Below are 17,396 nucleotides of genomic sequence, written 5' to 3' on the forward strand. Positions count from 1 at the left end.
GACATGGCTTTGCCACAGCTTGGGGGACGTATCCAGAATGAAATTTTCATTTTGCAGCCGAGTGTGCGCTGATATGAAACTTCGTGGTAGATTAAAACTGCGATACGAACTCAGGACCTTTCGCGGGCAAGTGTGAAAGGCAAAGGTCCTGAGTTCGAATCTCGCTCCGGCACACAGTTTTAATCTGCAAGGAAGTTTCATATCTGCGAACACTGTCACCCTGTATTTACCGCAGGTGATGCGTAACTCAGTGTACATTACTAGTGTGAGGTACTATTCCGTGATACTCACTCTTCTCGTACTTGGCCCGCAGCGCGACGAGGCTGGAGACGATTCTGGCGCGGTGCGCCGAGTTCTTCACGCCCAGGTCCCTGATGTCCTCCTCAGAGAACGTCAGCAGGTCCTGCGCAAAAGCAACAAAACAAACCTCTTCAGTACGTTACCACACGAGACAAATAACAGGGGTATTCGAGCCTTGCTGAGATTCGAACTGCGTACCGATCTCATTCTGACTCCCGCGGTCTACTGCCTGCCACCTGAGAGTCGTGTTTTGCTGGCGGTGTTCCCATATAAAAATGGCGGCTCCGATTCCGGGATCCGTGTGGCGAACAGTCTTAATGTAACAGTAAGTCTTGCACTCCACTGCAGATTGATACCTTCTTTCTGGAATATCTTATCACGAAACGAAAAGTTTTTTACTGTAACTTTGCCTTTGGGGGAAACTTCTAAAGAATGTGAAATGACACTATTAGAGGAGAATATAAACAATGGAACTTATTGCAAAACGCCCTACAAGAATAAAAATAACTGTGAATCCCTAAATAATACACTACTGGCCATCGAAATTGCTACACCACGAAGATGACGTGCTACAGACGCGAAATTTAACCTACAGAAAGAAGATGCTGTGATATGCAAATGATTAGCTTTTCAGAGCATTCACGCAAGGTTGACGCCGGTGGCGACACCTACAACGTCCTCACAGAGAAAAGTTTCCAACCTGTTTTACATACACAAACAGCAGTTGACCGGCGTTGCCTGGTGAAACGTTGTTGTGATGCCTCGTGTAAGGAGGACAAATGCGTACCACCGCGTTTCCGACTTTGATAAAGGTCGGATTGTAGCCTATCGCGAGTGCGGTTTATCGTATCGCGACATTGCTGCTAGCGTTGGTCGAGATCCAATGACTGTTAGCAGAATATGGAATCGGTGGGTTCAGGAGGGTAATACGGAACCCCGTGCTGGATCCCAACGGCCTCGTATCACTAGCAGTCGAGATGACAGGCATCTTATCCGCTTGGCTGTAACGGATCGTGCAGCCACGTCTCGATCCCAGAGTCAACAGATGGGGACGTTTGCAAGACAACAACCATCTGCACGAACAGTTCGACCACGTTTGCAGCAGCATGGACTATCAGCTCGGAGACCATGGCTGCGGTTACCCTTGACGCTGCATCACAGACAGGAGCGCCTGCGATGGTGTACTCAACGACGAACCTGGGTACACGAATGGCAATACGTTATTTTTTCGGATGAATCAAGGTTCTGTTTACAGCATCGTGAAGGTCGCATCCGTGTTTGGCGACATCGCGGTAAACGCACATTGGAAACGTGTATTCGTCATCGCCATACTGGCGTATCACCCGGCGTGATGGTATGGCGTGCCATTGGTTACACGTCTCGGTCACCTCTTGTTCGCAATGACGGCGCTTTGAACGGTGGACGTTACATTTCAGATGTGTTACGACCAGTGGCTCTACCCTTCATTCGATCCCTGCGAAACCCTACGTTTCAGCAGGATAATGTCCGACTGCTGCCCTGGCCAGCACATTCTCCAGATCTCTCACCAATTGAAAACGTCTGGTCAATGGTCGCCGAGAAACTGGCTTGTCACAATACGCCAGTCACTACCTTTGATGAACTGTGGCATCGTGTTGAAGCTGCATGCGCAGCTGTACCTGTACACGCCATCCAAGCTCTGTTTGACTCAATGCCCAGGCGTATCAAGGCAGTTATTGCGGCCAGAGGTGGTTGTTCTAGGTACTGATTTCTCAGGATCTACGCACCCAAATTGCGTAAAAATGTAATCACATGTCAGTTCTAGTATAATATATTTGTCCAATGAAAACCCGTTTATCATCTGCATTTCTTCTTGGTGTATCAATTTTAATGGTCAGTAGTGTAAACAATGGAACTTAGTGTAAAAGGCCCTACAAGAATAAAAATAACTGTGAATACCTAAGTAACAGAACAGGTTAACTATTTTAATCACTTCGATTACGATAGTACCTACGGCTACGATAAAGATTTAGGTATTAATTATCGAAGTTCGGGGGTAAATGTTGAACAATAAATAGATTGGTTGGTTGTTTTGGGAAGGAGACCAGACAGCGTGGTCATCGGTCTCATCGGATTAGGGAAGGATGGGGAAGGAAGTCGGCCGTGCCCTTTCAGAAGAACCATCCCGGCATTTGCCTGGAGTGATTTAGGGAAATCACGGAAAACCTAAATCAGGATGGCCGGACGCGGGATTGAACCGTCGTCCTCCAGAATGCGAGTCCAGTGTCTAAATAAATAGATATTTTAAAAAAATTCTCAATAAGAAAAATGACGAAATTTTACAGAAACGATGGCAATTCCAGTACTGCAAAATGGAAGCGAATTATTGGCCACATGCAGACAACAGAGAAATATCTAGCCATCAGTAATGTTGTTTGACGAGAAGGTTTTAGCTTGTGAAAGGTCAGACAGAATTACAAATAGTGATGCCAGAAATGATCTCTATACCTTTAGCTTTAGAAAGGAAACTGAATTTGATAAAAGAAACTGGATTGTAGAAGAATGAAGAACGAGAGACTGTCTCTCAAAATAAGAAACTAGAAACCGTGGTGGCCCCATGAGAGTGTGAGCCGTGTTTGCCTGGAATGAACTGGGTCCTCTGGTTCAACTGAACCGATCACTGACTGCAAATGATTATGCTCGGCTACTTGGAGACTATTTGCAACCATTCATGGATTTCATGCTCTGAAACAACAATGGAATTTTTTAGGTGACGGTGCGCCACGTCACCGGCCCACAATTGCTCGCGATTGGTTTGTAGAACATTCTGGATAATTCGAGCGAATGATATGGCCACCAAGGTCGCCGACATGAATCACGTTGAACATTTACGAGATATGTCCTGAGAGATCAGTTCATGCACAAAACCCATGACTTTGATTACTTCCGTGTATACTGTCGGTACCTATACGGGAAGATAGCCAGCTTCTTAGTCTCCCTGCAGTTGTTTGTTGTCAAGAAATTTCGCAAAGGAGTAAATGTAGTGCAAGACAATCAGCATGACCTACTGTTTAAACAGCAGTCTACATGAGATTCTAGAGTTGTGCGTCAAGCCCTCACGATTAAAAAATGGCTCAAATGGCTCTAAGCACTATGGGACTTAACATCTGAGGTCATCACTCCCCTAGAACTACTTAAACCTGATTAACCTAAGGACATCACACACACCCATGCCTGAGGCAGGATTCGAACCTGCGACCGTAGCTGCAGCGCGGTTCCGGACTGAAGCGCCTAGAACCGCTCGGCCACAGCGGCCGGCCTCACGATTAAAAGGTTTCATGAACCTGGAAGTGTTAAGAATAAAATACGCCAACGGGCAAGAACAGGAATTGATGAAAAAATAAAAGTAACATTTTGTCAGTGACAACACACAATCTACATGTCACTACGAACCAGCTCGAGAGAGCGATTGGGATTATCCAATGGAATGCCCTGCAAGCTGTTGCGGTGTTTCTACGTTAATTTTGTCCACTGATCAAGCGGCGTTTACAAACGATGGGCGAATCTATTTCGGACTTTGCACTACTGGTCAGGTGGAAGCCCACGCTGGTTGATAAAAGTAGATAAACAATGAGTTTGTCCTGTCAACGCGTGACGCAGTGTCTTCAAGAATCGCATATTTGGTCCCTGCTTTATTAATCGGACTTTAAATAGCCACAACTCTCGGAATTTCCTAACGTACATGCTGTTGCAGTTGTTGGGAGACATTCTACTTGAGACAAGGCTACATGAGGGATGTTCCTCTCTTTCTTAATGAATTATTACAGGACTTCGTAACAAAACATTTGGATGTCGTTGGATCAGTTGTTTAGGAAACACGAAATAGCCTGCACACGTACCAGACTTAGAACCTCTGGCCATTTATCAGAAGGTAAATTTAAAACAACTGCTCTAGACGTAGCACCGGCGACGGGAATGGGCATGAAATGGATAACACGGACGTGGGCAGCGATAGGGCGAGATGAAATTCAGCATGCTCTATTGCCTATCCGGAATCTCTTTAAAGCGCGTAGCACGGCTCAAAGCCAATATTCTGAGGATTTGACGTGGTAGTTATAATATTAAATACCCGAACAGTTACTGAGTGACGTATTTCCTTATATTCCATACTGAAGGGCAGATGGTCGAGGAGCCTCTTCTCCTCAGGGTTCGTGGAACCTGTTCTCCTTATGGCGGGATAGTGATCTACAGTGCTATTTACCTTGTTGCTAACTGAGCACGTTTCACAGAAGTTGTGTCCTTGAGTTCCCCGTTTGAAGGATCATTTCCATGCTAGAATAATAGGTATATCGCTCAATTTAAAACAAAAGCAAAAAGCTGTATCAGGGTAGCTATAAACGTCAAAAATTTCATGCATGCGCCAAAAAAATTAACCCTGCCTTAGGGAAAACGGCAGCTGTATATATTTACTCGCTCTGGATAGAATTTGGATATCTTAAGCTGCCGCGGTTATATGGAGGTGCACACGGACATTGGTGTAGTAAAACATTTGGAGGCGTTGATATTCCCATCCTCTGCACTTAAAGGTGTGGTAACACTTTTAACCACCGAATTACCGTTCCACGACATTTTATTGTAATAAATCGTACCTTATAGACAGGTTTTTGATATACCTGTATTTTGCATATGCCAGTTCCTTGAAATAGCATATTTTCGTAGTTTGCAAAGTTATAAAACAAAAATCACCTGATGTGCCACTTTATCTTCGTAAACTGTACGTATTCCAATATGACGCCTCCTTCATTCAGCTTGTGACGTCGAAAGCGCTCTCGCATAGTACTAGTAAACGGTTCGTATCACGCTGTCAAAATAAGACAAGATGTAATGAGTGTTTTATGCTCGTGAATTCTTTACATCGTGAAATTCCACTCCACGTCCACACCAGTTTCCATTTGTATCAATATCCACTGCACTAAAAAGTTGTATTAACACGGAATACTTTCAGTGGTTAGTTTTATCCACTACAGCCCCTACGCCACTTACTTGTTGACTCGTCTGTATAGTCTGTTAGACGTGATACCGCAGAGAAGTCACCAGCAACCAAATCATAATGGATTCGCTTCAGTGCACGAGTATTAAACCTGTAGCTTTATGGAAGGGGGGAGGAGTTAATTTTAGTAGGTATGCTGTATCTCCACCGGCGTTGTTTTGTGTTGCCGGTTACGAGAAATACGGACTACACTGCTACAGGGCTCGTTTGTCACTGTCTAACGTGCTCCAAAGAAAATAATGCTCTAGACACCGGGATTTAGACACGGACAGAGGTGTCATGGAAAAATCTCAGCTATTTTTACTTCTGTATCAGTATTCAAACCTGGATCTATGTTTTTCGCCTGCTGCACGTTACTAATTATGTATCTCATACGCTGCATAGAATAAGAAAATGTTACGTTTCGGTTTTGCTCGGTTACTGCTCAGTAAGCATCAGCTTGAAATGTCTTTATCAGTTAACTGAGGGACTGCCTTTAAGCTTCTCATTTCCCCAAAAATATACGTCAGCTGCACTTTCCATCATCGGGACATCCTCGATGGCAAGAGCGGAATAAAATAAATAATGAACTATTTCTTCAATATGTGGGACTAATCAGAGCTGTAATGTGACGCCACAACGAGTTGACAATGACACCTGTTTTCAAAATAATGTTTAGAAAGAATAGCGAAACATACAAGTGCTTTAATAATTGTCATAGTTGAGATGAAATGTTACGACATTCCTGAAGTAAAACTAGAAAAAGATGAAAAATTTCTTCCAGCAACCGAGAATCTTAATAATGGTGCCTATTTGCGAATATTACATTGAAGGGAAAATTTATTTCGCATAGTGTGAGCTGCAGACTACAAACATTACAGTGCCTCTTCCACAGGTAAACGACTGATGTAAAAATCCGATGACCTTCCCAACAAACTTCCGTCTGATTTTCGGATAACACACATAATCTATTGTTCCTTTATTTCATCTGAATGAATCTCACCATTCGCTCTAAAATCATAATTTTTACTTGCTACACAAAATCACGGGTCTTTCAATATTTCCGTTTACACTTTACTTGTATCGAATTTCACAAATTGTTAGAGACACATAAAACAGTGTTTTTCCTCGACGGGCATCTTCTATCAGTCTTTCATTTTGTACGCAATTTCCTTGTCAGCAACAGATGAAAGAATGATGCACATGTTCCATTAAATTAGAAACGAACTAAATGTAAACAACGTTTATTATGACTTACACATTTAAGAAGCATGCTGCAGAATCGAAGTATCTAGATGACCTTCCAAGGGGAGAAAGTAGATGGAGGAACCAAAAGAATGCATTACCACAAAAAAAGCGTTCTTTCCCTTGTTCTGTACAATATGTAAACAAATGACCAGTCACAATCGCCGCAAATAAAAATACTCATATATGCAGACGACACCGCCATTACTTATCAAGGAATAACGTTTCAAGAGGCTGAAAGAGAGCTGACTGAGGTTTTGCAAACCTTTGGGACCTACTGTAAGGAAAACCACCTGCGACCTGTTCCAGGAAAAAGTCAAGTATGCACATTCCAACTGTGTAACAGAGAGGTCACACGAGAGTGGGAAATAGAATGGATAAGGATTAGAGTAGACAATTACAGCAACAGAAAATACTTGGGAGTCAGCCTCACTAGAGCGTACATTGTCATTAAAAAAAAAACACTACTGAAATTAAAAGAAAAATATTTGCAACAAACAGTATTATACGTAAACTGGCCATATCAGCATGAGTAGCGCAGCCTAAAGTTCTTCGATCATCAGCAACAGGTCTCCGTTTTGCAGTCGTGGGAATATATGGCACAAGTATGAGAGGCTTCTTGCCACTCCAAACAAGCAGCGTCGCTTTAAATGAGACTGTCGGGATTGTTAACGGATGTCTGAGGCTTACACTAATCCACAACATTTACCCACCTGCGACCATAAAACCACCAGATGTCAGACGCAAAACAGAGAGGAAAAAACGGCAAACCAAAACGAGGCACTTAATGTATAACCAGCAAACAGTTCCAACTCGTCTTAATTCAAGGAAAAAATTTCTCCAACAGACATTACCGCAAGAAGGCCGATCCGAGACCAGCAACGTATCCTTATGGTTGGATTCTCTACAAAAAGGAACCCTATAACCCAAAGACAAAATCACACAAGGCCAGTAATTATAGTGTAATACGAGGAGAGCACTGAACAGATTAAGGACAGGAGTCGCAAAATGTGAAGTCAACATGTTTAAATGGGGCTACTCTGAAGATGGCCAGCATGATTACGGAAAAACGCAGACGACTGAATATTTGCTCTTGTGCCCAAGCATGGAGTCTGATTGCACAGCGGAGATCTACTTTTGAGCAATTACAAGGCTATCAGAGTTGTAGAGCACTGGAAGAAGAGAGTACAGCCGTTCTTGTCCGGATACAGACGGTTAGGTAAAGTAAGTTAAGTATCTGAAATAAGAAGATTATTTCCCCTCTGGTGCTATAACGCGTTTCACAGATCCCTCGTATTGTAGGCATTCGCACAATTTATTTCTGCGGCTCGACATCCTTGGTGTCGTCACGCGGTAATTACAATGAAGCTCCAAAGAAACTGGTATAGACATGCGTATTAAAATACAGAGATATGTAAACAGGCAGAATTTGGTACTGCGGTCGGCAACGCCTATATAAGACAACAGTGTCTGGCGCAGTTGTCAGATCGGTTACTGCTGCTACAATGGCAGGTTATCAAGATTGAAGTGAGTTTGAACGTAGTGTCATAGTCGGCGCACAGCGATGGGACGCAGCATCTCCGGTGTCGTGGGGTTTCCTACCGTGGGGTTTCCTACCGTGTGGTTTCCTACGAGCAGTGGCACACTAAACCTGTCAGAGGCCCCGGCCGGCAAAACAAATCGAGGCTCCCCTTGCTGCCCCCTCCCACCCTTCTCACTACACAAGATTTCTCCGAGAGTTTCAAACGCAAACGGAAGGAAGTCTCACATTCCTTATCATCATTTTGTGTCGTGATAATTTACAAGGTGTAACGTTATTTTACGTAATACTGAAAGTGACTGCTCTCGTAATCTCGTAACTATTATTTAATAGCTATTATTTAATAGCTATTTAATAGCTAATAATACTATTATTTAATCATTACATGATTTCTGTTGTTCGAATCTATTATTTATGTTTCACAACTAAGTCGGCATAGAGCGAGCGGGGTGTATAAAAATGATTTCCTATTTCCCAAACCAAGAGGAAGGTCACTGTCTACATAAAACTTTGTTCAGTGCATGGTGGAGGGTACTTTACTTACGGATTTCAACAAAAACCACAGTGTTGCTCCGATCTTGATGAAATTTTGTACATTTGATCTTCAAAATAAGGGGAACCTCACTTGAAATTTCATACGGTGTATGGCGGAGGGCGCCCTACAACAGAATTACACACCATTTCACTGATCAGCTTGGGAGTTGGCTCATGTATGTATGATTTTGTGGTGAAGGGATTTACACAAGCCAACTTATGCTGGATGGCGGATGGTTGGCCTCCCTTTAAATAAATTCAACATCGTCTCGTCAGTCAGCATGAAAGTTGGCAGATAAACGTATTTCTTCATAGACGGGGAAAGAGGAGATGGCATGACGGAGGCGGAGGAGGAGATATACGGAGACAGGAGAACGTGATAGGGGCGGGGAAGGGGGAGGAGGTGCATCCAGAGAAGTGAGAGAAGCAGATTAAAAGAGAGAGGGAGCAGCAGGTAAACAGAGAAAGGGGGAAGGTGATGAATGACTAATGGAACACTGTAATAAATACATAAATTAGGGGTTTTATTGTGAATTTGATGTAGTATTAGAAAAAGCGGTGGAGGAGGTGGACAGAGACGGGAATATGGATGGAGAAGGAGAGGAGGATGGAGAGGAGGAGGAAGTGTTGTGAGAGAGGGGGGCAGATGGAGGAGATGGAAAGAGAGACGGATGGACGGAAGGAGGAGGTGGATAGAGAATGTCTACAGATGATAAAATTCGTTGCTTAATATAGATGACTCCACCAAATTTCATCTAGTTGGAATTTCATCTTTATAAAATGAACTACATAATAATCAGCTGAAAAATGCTCCTGTTGGAGCACAATAAAGGCAAATATGATGGTGTTTAAAAGTCTCTGACAGAAAAGTGGGCAACCAACTGTCTGAGTCCTCATTCCACCTTCCTCACCAAAAATTCTGGAAGCTTTATGTAAGAAATTTACCAAGTAAAATTTCAGTTTTGTTGAGATAAAAATTCAATAAAAAGCAGATTGTGTATTATTACTTTAGAAATTCCGTTAAAAGCGTACTTTTGTGAATGAGATCCGCTAGGCACGAATAATTAGTTTCGTATGACATATATGACGAAACTGCAGAATCGGCAAGTTAACTTTGCGAAATTATTGATGCTGATCCACGACGACACAGTCTGAGAAACGGTGACAACACCTGCACTGAGGGTGAGCGACTGGGGTAGACAAGCAGTGGGGGAGGCTCAGTTCGCCAACACCTCGTTAGGGAACCGGTTAATCTGGACAGTTTCACTACCTACTGCACCCTTGTAGGAAACCCCACGGTAGGAAAACCCACGTAACCGCATCTCCGAGGTAGAGATGAAGTGGGAATTTTTCCGTACGACAATTTCATGAATGTACCGTGAATATCAGGAATCCGGTAAAGCATCAAATCTCCGACTTCATTCGGACAAAAAAAGATCCTGCAAGAACGGGACTGAAGAGAATCATTTAGTGTGACAGAAGTGAAAGCCTTCCACAAGTTGCTCCAAATTTCAATGCTGGGCCATCAACAAGTGTCAACGTGCGAACCATTCAACGAAATATCATCGATATGGGCTTTCGCAGCCGAAGGCCCACTCGCGTACCCTTGATGACTGCACGACACAAAGCTTTACGCCTCACCTGAACCCATCAACACCTACATTGGATTGGTGATGGCTGGAAACATGTTGCCTAGTCTAACGAGTCTTGTTTCAAATTGTATCGAGCAAATGGACTTGTGCGGGTATGGGGACAACCTTATGAAGCCATGGACCCTGCATGCCAGCAGGGGAGTGTTCAAGCTTGTAGATGATCTGTAATGGTGTGGAGCATATGCAGTTGGAGTGATACGGAACCCGTGATACGTCTAGATACGACTCTGACAGGTGACACGTACGTAATCATCCTGTCTGATCACCTACATCCATTCATGTCCATTGTGTATTCCGACGGACTTGGGCAATTCGAGAAGGACAATGCGACGCCCCACGCGTCCTGAATTGCTACCGAGTGGCCCAGGAACACTCTTCTGAGTTTAAACACTTCCACTAGCCCCCAAACTCCCCAGACATGAACGTTAGGGAGCATATATTTGAAGCCTTGCAGCGTGCTGTTCGTAAAACTCCACCCCCTTGTACTCTTACGGATTTATGGAGAGCCCTGTAGCGTTCATGGCGTCAGTTCCCTCCACCACTACTTCAGACTTTAGTCGAGTCCACACCACCTCGTGTTGCGACACTCCTGTGTGCTCGCCGGGGCCCTACACGATGTTAGGCAGGTGTAGCAGTTTCTTTGGCTCTTCAGTGTAGGATGAACATAAAGCCGTGCAAGCCATCAGGCTGTGAGTAGATCAGATTTTGTTCTGTGTATTTTTATTGTCTGTGTAATGCATTTCTGAATTGTACATATAGAGCACCGGGGTATTTGCATAAACTGGTGGCTCCAAGCTACACGGACATTCTGATTAGTTGGCGAGCCTACCAGACTTTCGTTAACCTAGGATACGAACTGGATACACATCTGACTAATCTCCAAGTCTTGCTAATCAATCTAAACATTTTACATTATACTAGAACGTTGTAAATACACTCCTGGAAATTGAAATAAGAACACCGTGAATTCATTGTCCCAGGAAGGGGAAACTTTATTGACACATTCCTGGGGTCAGATACATCACATGATCACACTGACAGAACCACAGGCACATAGACACAGGCAACAGAGCATGCACAATGTCGGCACTAGTACAGTGTATATCCACCTTTCGCAGCAATGCAGGCTGCTATTCTCCCATGGAGACGATCGTAGAGATGCTGGATGTAGTCCTGTGGAACGGCTTGCCATGCCATTTCCACCTGGCGCCTCAGTTGGATCAGCGTTCGTGCCGGACGTGCAGACCGCGTGAGACGACGCTTCATCCAGTGCCAAACATGCTCAATGGGGGACAGATCCGGAGATCTTGCTGGCCAGGGTAGTTGACTTACACCTTCTAGAGCACGTTGGGTGGCACGGGATACATGCGGACGTGCATTGTCCTGTTGGAACAGCAAGTTCCCTTGCCGGTCTAGGAATGGTAGAACGATGGGTTCGATGACGGTTTGGATGTACCGTGCACTATTCAGTGTCCCCTCGACGATCACCAGTGGTGTACGGCCAGTGTAGGAGATCGCTCCCCACACCATGATGCCGGGTGTTGGCCCTGTGTGCCTCGGTCGTATGCAGTCCTGATTGTGGCGCTCACCTGCACGGCGCCAAACACGCATACGACATCATTGGCACCAAGGCAGAAGCGACTCTCATCGCTGAAGACGACACGTCTCCATTCGTCCCTCCATTCGCGCCTGTCGCGACACCACTGGAGGCGGGCTGCACGATGTTGGGGCGTGAGCGGAAGACGGCCTAACGGTGTGCGGGACCGTAGCCCAGCTTCATGGAGACGGTTGCGAATGGTCCTCGCCGATACCCCAGGAGCAACAGTGTCCCTAATTTGCTGGGAAGTGGCGGTGCGGTCCCCTACGGCACTGCGTAGGATCCTACGGTCTTGGCGTGCATCCGTGCGTCGCTGCGGTCCGGTCCCAGGTCGACGGGCACGTGCACCTTCCGCCGACCACTGGCGACAACATCGATGTACTGTGGAGACCTCACGCCCCACGTGTTGAGCTATTCGGCGGTACGTCCACCCGGCCTCCCGCATGCCCACTATACGCCCTCGCTCAAAGTCCGTCAACTGCACATACGGTTCACGTCCACGCTGTCGCGGCATGCTACCAGTGTTAAAGACTGCGATGGAGCTCCGTATGCCACGGCAAACTGGCTGACACTGACGGCGGCGGTGCACAAATGCTGCGCAGCTAGCGCCATTCGACGGCCAACACCGCGGTTCCTGGTGTGTCCGCTGTGCCGTGCGTGTGATCATTGCTTGTACAGCCCTCTCGCAGTGTCCGGAGCAAGTATGGTGGGTCTGACACACCGGTGTCAATGTGTTCTTTTTTCCATTTCCAGGAGTGTAGAAACAGTACTGATGAACCGAAGGTACCCTTTGACAAAATTTTTGTACCTTTGTCTCTTTCTTTATCTATCGTTTATGTCTTTAGCTCTCAGTTTTGCATCATCCAACTGTGATTTCCTTTACATGGCCCGCACCTCGTGGTCGTGCGGTAGCGTTCTCGCTTCCCACGCCCGGGTTCCCGGGTTCGATTCCCGGCGGGGTCAGGGATTTTCTCTGCCTCGTGATGGCTGGGTGTTGTGTGCTGTCCTTAGGTTAGTTAGGTTTAAGTAGTTCTAAGTTCTAGGGGACTTATGACCACAGCAGTTGAGTCCCATAGTGCTCAGAGCCATTTGAACCATTTGAACCATTTCCTTTACACTTGAGGAGTCTGCTTTGACCTTCTGAAAAGTAAGGTTTTATCTCTCTTTCGTCAAACGTATGCATATTGACAGTCATCTGAATTCCTATCTTTCTCGGCGTCTGAATTTCTCATAATTACGCAATCACTAGAAACTCTATTCCAGTTACACCGATTAAATAATTGTAATTTCCAATTGTAACGTGAATATCGCAACTATACGGCGTTGCTGGTAGTGTGGAAAGTACAGGATATTAAATTTCAATAGTCTTCAATAGTCTTTCAGATTTTAGTTTACAGTTTCATTAATGAGTTATGCTACGACAAATTTTATGTGTTGTTGTTTTTGTTGAGGTCTTCAGTGGGATAGATGAGTCTGATGCACCTCTGCACATAGTCTACCCCATGAAAGCCTCTTTATCAATGGGTCACCACTGCAGTCCATGTACATCTGGACGTGCTCCTAGCAGTCTAACTTTGGTGCCTCCCCCCCTCTCCCCCTCCCGCAGCATACACACACACACACACACACACACACACACACACACACACACACACACACAAACTCTCTCTCTTCCCTCATCTCGAAGTTCTTTCCTTGATGCCTCAGGATGTCCCCTATCAACCGATCCCTTGTTTCAGTCAAGTTGTACCATAACTTGCTTTTCTCTCAAATCCGAATAATGGTTAGTCGTCCCATCTCCCCATGTTATCTTCAACATTCTTCTGTAGCATATTTCAAAAGCTTCTGTTCTTTTCTTGTCTCAACAGCTCGCCGACCAAGTTTCACTTCCGCACAAGGCTACAATATCTTTAGTAAAGACTCGTAGCACTTAATTTTATTTTCAGTGTTATCAAATTTCTCTTTTTCAGAAACGCTTGTCTTGCTACTGTTAGTCTGCAGTCTACTCCGGCCATCGTAAGTCATTTTGCTGCCCAAATGCAAAACTCGTCTAATACTTTTCTAATCCAAGTCCCTCAGCATTGCCAGATTTAATTCAACTACACTCAGTTACCTTTGTTTTACTTTTGTTGATATTCAACATATAAGCTCCTTTTAGGACACTATCCATTCCATAAAAAGGGACCTTCCAAGTCCTTTTCCTGCCTCGTCAAGATTACAGTGTCATCAGCAAATCTAAAGGTGTTCAATTTACTTTAATTTCCTTTCCAAATTTCTCGTTGGTTTTCTTGACTGCTTTTGTTCCGTCCATCTTCTACTACTGTCTTTACTTTCCTTCCTTTTCCTATTAACTAATTTTATGTATCTCTGGTGTACGATATGCAAAATATCTTCGTTTAAAATCTCTCTCTTGTTATAGTTCTAGTCATGTTTACGTTTGGAATATGTCAGTCACTGATTACGAATCTGAATGAGTTATTTTGTCAGTGTGCTAAAATACCTACATATGAGTTGTATGTGCGAGTAAAAAGCATTCCCGTGCAAATAGTTATTTAACAATGTATTATAGGTATTTGATTACGATGTGTAACCACTGTATGTATTGTGCATTACGACAGCTTATATTCAACTGACCATAAGCGCTTTTGGTCTTCATAAGCAGTCTAAGCATTCATTGATATACTCGTAAATTTTTCTCGTAATGAACCTGTAAGATAAGCATTGATATCGGCTGATATGACGATGATTTACTGAAACTAAAACCGGTTTCACGACCGACTGAGTATACACTGTCAAACAAGTATTCACAGAATTGTGGGAAATGGTTTCCACTTCCTTATGAAAAGAAAAAAATCTCAATATTGCCCAAATATGTTCGAGCAGAAATGTGTCATCCTCAGAAGGCCATGTTATATTTAGTGCTTGAAAAAAACGTGTTTTTTGCAGTACTTATTGAACAAAAAGAAGACCCAAATATTTCACATATATTGTAATTTTGTCAGAGACACCAAAGAACTTGGAAGAACAGCTGAACGGAACGAAAGTACCTTAAAAAGCGGTTATAAGGTGACTATCATGACAATTAAAATAAGTTAACTCAAAGTAGTCGAGTTAAATCGTACGATGCTCACGGAATTAGATTAGAAAATGATACACCTAAACTGGTAGTCTAGTTTTGCTATTTGGGCAACAAAGTAACTGTCGATGGTCAAAGCAGAGAGGGTATAAAATGCAGATTGGCAACAGCAAGAAAAAGTTACTAAAAAAGAGAAAATTGTTTTCATAGAATATAAATTTAACTGACAGGCAGTATTCTCTTATGGTATTTTTCTGGAGAGTAATCTTCGACGAAAGTGAAAGGTGGGCAATAAACAGCTCAGACAAGAAGAGAAGTTTAGAAATGCCGAGTTACGGAAGAAAACTGTAGATTAATGCAATTTTGTCATATGATGACATGGTTGGAGACCGTCGCTGTTATTTGAAGACAAATGTTGATGGTGTTGAGACAACAACAAGCCACAAATTTATTTAAAGTTCCTTTATTCAAAAGATACCGTTACCGGTTTCGAATCATTACGATTCATCGTCAGACGGCTTTCATGCTTTCATTATAACATGTGCTGCGTTTTTTACTGATTAGCTATCGTGAAATGTCGGTTTGGAGTATTTGTTTTCATAGTTTTCGTCCAGCAGACAACGTTTGTAGTTTTCGCCGCATTTACATTATTGCTCACATAAACTTGCATAATTGAGTGCATCAGATTTGTCACCTGGAGTGACAACCTGAAGCGCTCAATGTCTCTGTGTCTGGTTGTACAACATGCAGTGTGTGGTTTTCATGAGCAATAAAAAGAGCGGAAATGATGTTTATGTTGATCTCTATTCCAATTTTCTGTACTGGTTCCGGAACTCTCGGAACCTAGGTGATGCAGAACTTTTTTTGAGGTGTGTATGTATGAAAGGCAATGTCCTGACTGATTGAAATGATCATCGAGCAGCCCAATCTGCTAAGGATGGAAGCTTGAAATTTGGAGAGATTGTTGATCTTATAGTACAGGCATCGTTTAAGCGGTGATTTTTCGAAATTCCACTCTAAAGGAGTAAAATAGGGGATGAAAGGTTAATTGAAAATATCTATCAGTGTAATTTTGAAACTGTAACTACGAAAATTAATATTTGTTTTCTCGGTCAAAAACAAAGGAATACGTGTGTCAGCACGTTTGGAAATTTAACCCGTACTGGGGTTAAATAGTTGGTGAAAGTTTTGTTTATAAACAAATCATTATTAAAGAACTACTAAGCATTTTTAAAGCGAAATCCATGAAAACTGGTATTTGATTTCTCGGTTGGAAATGAAAAAATACATGTTTCAGTGTTTTTGGAAATTCAGACCTTAAGTGGGTGAAATGGGGATGGAAGTTTTTATGGAAATATTTCATTAAGAAAGCATTATTTGAAGCTAAATCTATGAAAAATTGTATTTGGCTTCTCGGTTAGAAATAAAAATTTGTTTTCTGTTTTTTTTTTTTTTTTTTTTTTTTTATTCAGTTCCTGACGGGGTGAAACAGGGCCAGACTGACTCACTGATGCATCATCGCCCAGCCCAGGCCACTGAGGATAGAAACTTGAAATTTGGTAAGGGTGTTGATCTTATACGCTAGGAATAGTTAAGTAAGAGATTGTTCGAAATTCCATTCCTAAGGGGATGAAATTTTCTTGAAAATATGTCGCTCTTAAGGCAAATCTGAACCTTGAACTGCAAAAATTGACATTTGGTTTCTATGTCAGAAACTAAATAAGTGCTTCAGTACTTTTAGTAATTCAACCACTAAGGGGGTGAAATAGTAGGTGAAAGCTTTTTTGGAAAACAAATCATTATTAAAACAATTTTAAAGCTAAATCTATGAAACCTGGTCTCTGATTTCTCGATTAGAAGAAAAAAAATATAGGTTTCAGTTCTTTTTGGAAATTCAATCCCCAAGGGGGTAAAAAAGGGAATGGAAGTTTTTACGAGAACATTTCATCATATTAAAACATTTTAAAGTGAAATCCATAAAAATTTGTATTTGCCCCCTGAAGAAATATGTGGTAGGGGAGGAAATTTTCTATGAAAATATCACGTGAGCTCGACAGGCGAGATTATCAAAGACCTCTGACTCTAGCTTCCAGAAACTGAGTTTGGTCAGAAGCACATTCGGAATAGACGATGCCATGCGTCTGCGGCTTTCATTAGTGTGTAAAATTTACACAATGTTGCAGTCTGTGAACGTAAAAATTGGATTAAAAGAAAACAAAATAAACCTGTGCACACCATACAGTCAATGTGAGTGAAGAGGCGAGCGCTAAGCCAGTTCGTCATAAAGGCGATTGGTGGACACATCGCGTATTACTGAACACCAACAGGTGTCTGAATATGAGGTGGTCTCTTCCTACTGTACTAGGCTGCAGTTGATGTTCGACTGTTTTGCTATTCCTTCTACCGAGTCTTCTGAACTTGTTTCTTTCTTATTTCATTTCTCA

At 43.1% G+C, this 17,396-nt stretch overlaps 1 protein-coding gene across 1 annotated transcript in view; it reads right to left on the minus strand.

Moving 5' to 3' along the window:
* LOC126263555 (breast cancer anti-estrogen resistance protein 3 homolog) overlaps positions 1-17,396 on the minus strand; it is a 1,210,178-nt gene that overhangs the window by 747,992 nt on the left and 444,790 nt on the right. Inside the window, exon 3 of the mRNA XM_049960647.1 lies at positions 292-403. Within this exon, the coding sequence (XP_049816604.1) occupies positions 292-403 (112 nt within the window). The remainder of the gene's footprint in view (positions 1-291; positions 404-17,396) is intronic.

Source organism: Schistocerca nitens, chromosome 6 (genome assembly GCF_023898315.1).
Source record: "Schistocerca nitens isolate TAMUIC-IGC-003100 chromosome 6, iqSchNite1.1, whole genome shotgun sequence".
In the NCBI taxonomy this organism is placed as follows: Eukaryota; Metazoa; Arthropoda; class Insecta; order Orthoptera; family Acrididae; genus Schistocerca; species Schistocerca nitens.